We start from the raw sequence: 10035 nt of genomic DNA on the forward strand, positions 1-10035 counted from the left end.
AATTTTGGGTGCCCCTCCCCCGCGCCCCTGTCGGGGGCCGGGGGGAAGATGCCACTGGCCAGTTTTTGGACCGGCAGCGCAAGAGGCCCTCGGAGTCTCGTTCCCGCCAAGTGGATGTAGCACCTATCTTCAGAGCTCCACCCAACCCTGTTGCCTCATGCCCCAGGCACATGGCCCCAAGACCTACTCAGAGGTTTCCCCATTGCCCTCAGCAGCGAGCCTCCAATCCAAGAGGTGTTGCCTTACTTAGACAGTCATGTCATACGTCACGAGGTGACAATTTTTTATGTGATTCTCGATACACAGATATTTCCATAAGTGCTTTCAGCACCGCCCTTGGTGGTCTTCCACTCAGTCATAGAACCACTGTTACACCAGTAACCAGCATTTCATATTTGGGTGGGCGGTGGGGTTTGTTGTGGTTTTTCATTTCACAATTACTCAACATAAATGGAATGAATAAAAACGCACGCATAAATAATACATCTGCGTTTCTACAGGCGCTTTAATGAGTATCCACATATCTGGTGATATAGTTTGTCTTAAATATCTGTCATTCGATCTACAGTATCAATTACTCACTATAGCTTTGCTGTAGCATGTAGCAGCCTCTTGATACTTGCGACACAGAAACAGTCGGTTCCCTTGCTCCTTCAGCTCCTGTGCGGTTGAACTCTTCTCCGGGCTGCCGGCCATTTTCTCCGCCGGCTCCGCGGGGCCCGCCTCGCCCTGCTTCCCTATCCTGTTCCCCGTCTCTTCGGCTGGCTAATCTGACAGGTCGGAGAATGCCCCGTCCCTCCTGGATGTCACTCACTAGATCAGACAGACACAAAAAGTCCATACACTGTGGGACTAACATTCACAGACAGACGTACATTTGCTGCAACGCACCTGCAATATGCGAATTTCATTTGTCGTTGTCAGCATAATAATCACCATCCGATTATTTCGCTGACAGTAAAATACAGTATTGTGACCAGACTTCTTTACATGTAACTATTAATGGGGTATACATTCACTGTACATGTTTCGACAGCCGGCTACAACATACCAGAGTCCTCTGTTGTGGGCAAGCTTTCAAATATACATGTACACAAACGCTACAGACTTCTTTCCTGTGACGTTACGCGTACGGATTTGTCAGAACTATTTCTATTCCGTCTACAAACGTCGAATCTCAACAGTAAATATAGACGCAATCATCCCTTATTTTCATTTCATCAAACGAGGGCTCGGTGGACTGATATTAGCCAGTTAGCCCAGCTAGCCTATGTAGCTTTCCTTTCGATAAATCATTGGTAAAGTTCTTCATTTTGAAAAACATTTCTCCTGCTCTATGGTTACAAAAGTATTCACGCAACAACTGGCTATGCTATTTACTGTGCCTATCGTGGTTTCTGTTCATTTTACATCGACGTTTACACAAAAGCAGAAACACAAAGTAGCTGATGCTGTGTAAGCTGCCACAGCTAAACCGACAAAAAAATTAATACATTTGGGGCTTGTCGTTAATACATGCAATATATAATATCAACTGCCCGTCTAAGTACTTACATTATAAAGGAGCTCCGACATACACGTGAATTCTAGTTAATAATATCTAAATGTGAAAAAGCAACCGAATATTTTTCCTCTGTCATGACAGGTTGTTGTTATGCTGACGTCACAGTTTTAGGCGACGCATACGGAAGCCGACCGAATGGGTCATTTTTTTATCAATTCGATTTTGTAGCAAAGTTACAGTAATACCCATTAAACGATAGTATAATACGCCACGTGATTGGCAAAGGTTACCTTTCAAATGAAACCAAAGATCGTCAATATGTAATAATGTATTTGTTGTAATATCGCTGTTGGTTACGGTTACAATTATTTTTGTCTTTTTTGACAAACTGCACATTTAACTGCGATTTTTAAATATGAAAAAATAACAAGCGTTTCTAACTTACTCTCAAAGTAGGTGGTAACAGTGGTAACACAACGTAGCATAAAGCAACATACAATAGTTTAATCGATCACCCCTTCCTTTCTCTGGCCATATCTTACAGCTTAGTTGCAGCACCGCACAACAGCTAAAGGCAGCCAACAGAGGGCGCCCTTTCATCAAAGTATAAGGCCGAACGTTGACTGAAGTCAAGCCACAAGGTACAACATTAATTCAGATATACTGTATATACAGATAATACTTTCCTACAGCTGCTCGAAACTTTTTAAGCATTATGTATATATTTTATTCCTGACAAGCTGGTATCCAGTTTGCAGCCAAATGGGAACCACACACGTAGCAGCTGAAGGGAAGGTTCCCAGAAAACATCAGATTACAATACTAATATTTAGCACATATCAACAAGTCCATCCCACCCATAGAGAAATCCAGCACAGCCATAGATGATCCCTGAGGCCTTCAGTAATAACATTCAAATTCAGCTACAGAGGATTTAGCAGGGCCTGCAACAGTGAACGGTGGTCACTTTAATCCTGGTCTGGCGGTTCTCTGTGAAGGATTCATTCAGAGATCAGCATGTAAAGATTAGGGTACATCCCCAGAGTAAACACCCCAATAAATGAATGGAAGGGGGCCACTGAGCTGCAGACCTACCAGTGCTGTGTGTCCCCAGCTGTGTTTACCTATCTCCCTCTGATCCCCTCTACACCAGCTACAAGCCCCCAGTCCAAATTCTTCAATAAGTCAGACTTACATTATTGTGTTTCTTACAAATGTATATTTGTGTAAACTATTACTATCACATGTACACAATCTAAAGTGTAACTGCTCTGGGTTTACTGAGGTTGTACTCTTATTTCATTATGCTGATACATAATATGACTTAGGCCCAGAAAGTTGCCTACAGAACTTGCTGCATCTGAGTTCATCTGTGTATGAGCTTAATGATCTGAAAATTAATCTGATCTAAAAGTACAATGACAACCCTGTCACAGCTCTGAAGATGTACGGCTGCTTATACTTGGACTAGTCTTGAGGAAGAGTTCTGAAGAAGATGTAGCAGACTTTCATCCCATCCCAACAACACACTGGGTAATATCAATCACAGCACTCTAAACACTCCACGGGCCGGACTTCATGTTAATGTAAGTAATATTCTCAGAATATGCTAAACATAACACCAAAACACCAAAAAAAACTTGTGTTCAGAAGATAGCTTCAAAAGAATTCTGCTCATACTCAACTGACTGACTTTTTTACCCTAGTTGGTGTACTTTCCACAAATTGAATTCTGGGATTAATTTTAGGATTACTTGTCAACAAAACCAAAAATATTGGCCATTGCCCAAATTTGAATTTATTATTAATATATTATTTTTTTATTTCTTATAAAAATTATAAAATGTCTTATTTTTATCTTTTAGGACCCCATGTGCAATTATTTTCTATGCCACAAAATGTCTTTAATATTAAATATAGTACCGTGCAAAAGTTTAAAGCTGATGCATATATTTGCAGTGTAACCCCCTCTTTTGGTTTTCTTTTTTGGGCATTGAAAGCAAATGTAAGAAAACACTCAACCTAACTCTGTCACATTAATTCCTATCCATCTTCTTTCCAGACTACAGGTAGGCTGCCTGACCCCTGACATCCTCTTGGGGCAGAATTATATTTTTTAACTCCAAAATGGCAGGAAGATGTTTAACACTGCTGAGAATGTGCTTCTGGTTAATTACCTTTAAATTACACATTCAAATAAAAAGGCACATAACACATACTTCATTTCTCTTGCCTTAACCCTTTGCACAGCACTGTATATAATAAGTTCTTACTTTACCATGAAACATTGTTTCACATTTTCTAGGCATGGTCGTGGTTTAATAAACCTGTTGCTTACATTTAAACTGCACTTCTCCTTTAACCACATGTCCGCCCACTCCTCCCGTTCAACAACCCAACCGTCATCCTCTGTTATCCCTCCATCAAACCCAATTGCTGCCTGCTGCACCAGCTGGCTGAAGTTCCAATCGCCTTGGCAACCAGACCAGGAAGTTGCCCGGCTCCGCTGGCACTGCTAAAAAGCTGCCACTTCCTGATTGATTCTGCTCTTTCTTTCTGCCTGTGTAGTCATTTTCCCATTTGGCAGTGGTCTCCGCTATTCAGCGCCAAGGACCCTGAAAAGTGTAAAAAGGGTGGACACGCTCCCCTCAGTGTTTAGGAAAACCTCAGGTTCAAACGGATAAAACAAAAGCGGTATTTATCCACATTGGTGGCCGTTCGTTTGGTGGGTTTGCAAATTTTTTAAGAAGGGCCAAAGGCTCAGGGATTTACTTCAGTTTGTTGGAGAGGCTCTGAATGAAACGTGCAAAAAAGTGGTGGAAGAATAGTTCTTCTGTTTTAACTGTTTTAATGAAGTGGACTTAAAATAGGGCCCAAACGCCTACCTGCATTTACACACTCCAGTAGTTAACCATCACTCACTGAGCCACCGTAGGAAACTGCACACACAAATCGGGTGCCAATCATAATTCCCACCTTTAAATTCACTAAACAGTTACTCCCTGAATGACTAATGATGATGTTAATAATTTAAAATAAAAATCTAATAGCTGCACAATCACAACACTTTCTTTCAACTGTATGCAGATGATACAATGTTCTCATAGTTTTTGTCAATCTCTTCATTTGGCACAAAAAGCTCGAGCAAACCAAAATCACTGTTTGTTTTTTAAACTTGCAGTGGTAGTGTAGAAATCTTTCACACCCTGGGGGGTTCATGGCACTCTGACTGCTTGAGACTCACCCCCACCCTCCCTTGACACACAGCAGTGCCACTATCGATTGATGTATGACGGCTGGGGGTGGATGTGACTGCTGAGTCGCCTGTGGAAGTTTGGGGAGAGGGAAGGGTAACAATTTAGGTTTTGGAGGGAAATGAAAACTTTTGTATTCCCAAGTCATTCCTTATTCCGGAGGGGAACGTCTGCCTCCTCCATCATATATATATATAAATATATATATATATGTATATATATATTATATAAATATATTATATATATATATATATACTCACATACTCACACACATACATATACTGTATATATAATATTGATGAAAGAATTACATGAAACTCATTTCCAAAGCTACTGTTGTGGTGGAGCTCTTGCAGTTTGCCATTCATGACTGATAAGTGTGTGTATTTTATACTTCATACAGATCAATAAGGATTTTCACAGGGCACAAGTCAACCAGCAGGGGAACCAAGAAGTTACTTTCCCCCCCGGATGCCGATACACCATCCCCCGTCCTCACTCCCCCAACATCCCCTCAGGACATGCCCTCCAGGGTCATCCCAACCCCCCACACTGACCCCAGTGCCTCCTGCAGCACAAGGAATAGCAGACATAATGAGCAATGAGCTAATTGTGTGTGTGTGTGTGTGTGTTTAGGCTGAAACTGACATAGGTTTGTTTTAGGATGATGGACTGAGGACACAACCTGGGACATAATGTGAATGAAATCATTACCCTTCATCTCATCATCATCTCCCCTTTTAGCAGCAAGTTATTGATGGTTTGTGTCTTCTGACCATTGTCATAACTCTGTTAAAGTTGAAATCTGAACCATTAAAGTTACACATTAATGTGAGGTTCCTCTCATTTTTATCGCAAGGTTTTAAGGCTGTCCATCGTCTATGTCCCATGATTAGGTGGTCAAGTTTTCAGCTCTGAATGTACCTCTGTACACATTCATTCTTACATTCCTACCCACTAATAATAATAATGAGAATCAGATCAGTGGTATGTACTAGAATAACATAGGAATAGAAGAAAACAAAACGCAGTACTTTACATGAGTAGTACAGTACGAGACTACAGTAGTAGCAAAATAGAAATAGTCTTTTAGGTGCCACATGCACAGATTTTGGTGTAGATTTTATATGTTCAGGTTGTACAGTTATCTTTAGCAACTGAACAATGACATATATACAGTATTTGTGAGTATAAAACAGTACATTCAGCTGCTACTATCTCATTTATGCAAGGTTTAGGACTAAGATAATAAATTAATAATATATTAATAATAATAAAAATAAAAAATAATAAATAAATATAATAATAAATAAAATAATAAATAAATAAATAAATAATAAATAAAAATAATATTAATTATGAACACAGAATGCCCACATTCATATGTTTGTCTTCAAATGTTTTGAAATCAGATGCTTACTATGACACCGCATGTCTTAGTTCTTCACTGAGTAGACTAAATTCCTTCCCCACAACAATCCAGCTATTTGTTGTCATGTAAAGTTGCTGAAGGCAGCCACTGCCCTGATCCAAGAAGTATTTAGTCGGCAGAAACCAAATTGGACGGTAATCAGATCACTGTTTGACAAATGGCCAGTGACAAGCACTGGACTCTGGAGGATGGGCGGGGTTGCCAGGGGTCAAGGCTGCCAGGTCAGAGGTGAGCTTTTCAGAATCGCTCAATCGAAGAACCATTAAATCCCATCTTTGTGAGATTTCTCAGTGAGGTGCGGCAGTTCCATCCGATGCCCCTCATCTATGCACTATACGCTCGGTTAATGCTAAGTGTCCTCTGGGCTCCAGCAGTGATGGAATGAAAAAATGATGTGATGAATTTTTTCCTTCACATTATACACAGTAGGAGGAGAAAGTGTTTTTTAAACCAGTGATTCTTAACCAGAGGGCAGTGGCTGGAACTTGAGCCACAAGGCACCACCTTGAAGGCTGCAAAAAAATTTCAGTTTTGCACCTGTGGTCCATAAGGGTCGCCTGACTGCATAGGTTATCAACTAAAGACATTAGACATATATTGCCCATGAGAAGCTGTCTTCTTCTCTATGCTTCTCTATGTTGTAGCAAAATGAAGAAGAACGAAAAAATGAAGATGAACACCACGTGGACCACGCCCCAAAAGACTAAATTTTTGCATTGGTACAATCCCAAGTTTAAATGTCAAATTTAATGGGTCACAGCTCATTTGTACTATGAAAATTGTGGTACGTTTGGCATTGGTATCAGGTAGCAGGTGGCACCATGTGCAGGCTCGAGAGAAAGGGACCAGTTTCAGGATTTTTTTTTTACAGTACAAAACTTAAATACGTCAACTTAGTGGATTCTCAAGACCAGGCAGAAACAAACAGGATCTCAGGATAGCAATAACACAAGACCTGAACGACTGGGCAAGAGTAAAGGGAGACAGGCAGATGGACCTCACAAATTGGACCTCAACGTCAAAAAGGTTTAGAACCCCAGGTTTAAGTAGCACAAATGGAAATTTAATAAACAACAACACCTCTTAATCTGCAGCAGGAGTTTACAGAAAAGTCTTGTGTTACGAGAGAGCTGCCTCTGTCTCAACTTTTCTAGACTATGTTGTGGGTGTGAACATCGACTCCTCAGACTGAAAATAGAAAATATTATTAAAATATTCTTTTATGAGCTCAGGTGTTAAAGCAATTGAGGGGAGTGGATTAGAAAGGCTTTGTCATTCAATATTAATGTTTTTTTTTTCAATACTCCTCTCTGTGTGTTATCTCATGTGTAAAGTCGTCTCTGGGACGTCTTGTCTATGGCTTTGTTTTCCTACGCCTGCCGTTCAAATTTCCATCACAAACATCTCACCCTAAGTGACCCTGTGCTTTCGGCCTGTGAAGAGGCCCTGATTAGTCTGCATACATGTGCAGATAGGGCCCCGCTCCTTAAGCTGGGCCGATCTGAATGAATGAATTTAGTTTCCATATGTGTGTGGCATAGAGAGTAAAAGTTTGTGCACCCATGCACATGCCTGCATGCATGAATGTGTCAGGCCATTCTACACTATACTGCGTGAACTCTCTACTTATTCAGCAGGTTCCTACTTGGGTTCCTCACCCGTCTCCACTCCTACGCAGCACGACACAGTTCAGTGCAGAAAGAAACAACCTCCATTCAGGTGCCACTCCATCAGAACACAGACCCCGTTTTGTCTCTCCTGCTTTTTCCTCGTCTATCAGATTCCTCTGTTCACCACGTCGTGGGTCAGAGGAGCCGAGGCAAAGGGAGGTTCATTCATAAAACACTATTCAAACGTAAACAACAATACAAAACCCTGGGTTCAGAGACATTTAATTAAAGAAAATGACAAAACAAAATGTAGCAAAGTGAACTCCCATAAAGTGATCTGGATTAAGAAATTGCATTTATTTTCTTATCTTCTCTCCAATTTACTTTGGTGCCCCTTAGCGCCACCTGGCGGCTCCCCACTTTGAAGACTCATTTTCAGATACTCCCTTTTTTTTAAATCAACGGTCACCACAGCAGTGGTCCGCACAGTGAGTTTTTCAACCGTCACCCCACCTGACGCCTCCAACCAGGGATTTGAAACCTCCTGGTGGTAGGCGGGGGTCCTACCATTGCACTACTCTAGCCCCCATAGTCTAACTACTGTTAAGGAATTAATGGTAAAATAATTAGGCATGTATTACTACAATGCCATGATCACTTCTCACCGCTGTGGTGACTAAACATTGGTTACCCCTGAGAGGAAAATAACTCCAGGATCATTAATAAACCAGTCACTGTTGAAATTTCGCACATTGCATTCTTATACAGAGTTAGCTTGTCTTTTGGAAATGACTGTGAGCTACGCTAAATAAAGTTAGGAGACCGGTCTCAATTCCAGCGGATATTACAGTGCAGTGTCTTTTTTCCAAAAACTGTCAAAATATAAAGTCAATATGAGCAGCAGAGTCCAGTCGTCACAGCATAATTCTAAACACTTCTCCACCTGCTGTGCGTTCTCTCTTAGGTACACCTGTTATCATGAGAACATCCAGCTTTGAACACCACTGCACCCTAAGGGTTAGGTGATATGATACGCCTGAAGTAGGAGGTGTATGTGTGTATATGTGTGTGTGCGTGGGGGGAGGGGGGTTAAGGGGGGATGGTAAAAAAAAAGCTGGGGGTTGGGGTTCTTTCACTCAATGATGGAGCCAGGGGTGGGTGACACCCAGTTTTTGGCGGTCCCCTCCAGGGTTTGTCTTCCTTCTCCTGAACAAAAGCTCCCCATTTGCAACTGATGTATACATTTTTAAGGCAGACAGGTTCCTGTGATGAGCCTGGGGACATTGAGTCGTGGGTGCCGAGTGAGCAAAGGACTGGTGTGTGCAGTCGCATTCACAGAGAAAAGGTTGAGATCAAAAGAGGCTCGGTGACAAGCTACAGGTCAGCAACGAGTCTGAATGGAGTCGATGAAAGACGACGGCAGAAAGAAATAGGCTCTGGATTTGGATTTTAGTGAGCAATTATAATCCCACTGAGTCCTTTTAGGGTTCTATTGCCATCCAGGGGCTGAGTTTCTCAGGATTTGTGGATTAACACTAAGACTGAAAACAATTACCATTGAGTATCTGATATTATTCTTGCATTTCTACGTTTCTGTTCTTTTTAAGTATTGTTAAACATATCTGCGTTCTGCCTTTCAGCGGTTCATCCCATGGCTCCACCTTTGATCACGACCCCCGCCATATTAATTTTATTACTCGAAACTTAATACACTGAATGGATTGTGGGTTTAATGCCGACCGCTGGCCCGATTTCACATCTCGGCCATAACGTGCCAGGATTCAGCACCTGTTAAGCTCTTCATTATATCTGCGATATGCTGTGAAATGTGATATGTGAGGAGAAATGTAATCGTATCAGTCTCATTATTCTGCTGAGTGAGCAAGGCTGATGTGGAGAGGGGTGAGGAGGTGGGAGTGTGGGGGTAGCCATGAAGATGAACAGGGACTTTTTTGTGCATTGGGTGAAAGCTGAGGGGGTCATAGTATTGGCATGTGTCTATTGTGTGACTGGACCATTGTATTAAGGGGTTTTAAAGTTTAAAGTCTCCTGTGTGTGTGTGTGTGTGTGTGTGTGTGTGTGTGTGTGTGTGTGTGTGTAGGCAGACTAATTATATTCTGCACAGCAAACTCAATTGAAGAGAAGGAAGCAGAGAGGAGCAGGAGGAGGAGGAGGAGGCGAAGGGAGAGGAAGACATAAAGAGGTGATGGAGGGCAGTCAAGCAGCAAAATAATA

At 41.7% G+C, this 10035-nt stretch overlaps 1 protein-coding gene and 1 long non-coding RNA gene across 2 annotated transcripts in view; one reads left to right on the top strand and one right to left on the bottom strand.

Annotated features, from left to right (window-relative positions):
* Positions 1-1685, bottom strand: part of stub1 (STIP1 homology and U-Box containing protein 1) — a 4233-nt gene extending 2548 nt beyond the window's left edge. The window contains exons 1-2 of the mRNA XM_008314173.2: positions 1555-1685; positions 583-813 (exon numbers count right to left, since the gene is read on the bottom strand). Of these exons, the coding sequence (XP_008312395.1) occupies positions 583-696 (114 nt within the window). The 5' untranslated portion in view covers positions 697-813; positions 1555-1685. The remainder of the gene's footprint in view (positions 1-582; positions 814-1554) is intronic.
* A 143-nt stretch (positions 1686-1828) lies between these two features.
* LOC112487346 (uncharacterized) lies at positions 1829-5757 on the top strand. The gene is made up of 3 exons (XR_003050372.1): positions 1829-2145; positions 2941-3090; positions 5162-5757. It is a non-coding gene; the product is annotated as an uncharacterized LOC112487346 (long non-coding RNA).
* The last annotated feature ends 4278 nt before the right edge of the window (positions 5758-10035 follow it).

This window comes from Cynoglossus semilaevis, chromosome 8, assembly GCF_000523025.1.
Source record: "Cynoglossus semilaevis isolate Cse_v1.0 chromosome 8, Cse_v1.0, whole genome shotgun sequence".
In the NCBI taxonomy this organism is placed as follows: domain Eukaryota; kingdom Metazoa; phylum Chordata; class Actinopteri; order Pleuronectiformes; family Cynoglossidae; genus Cynoglossus; species Cynoglossus semilaevis.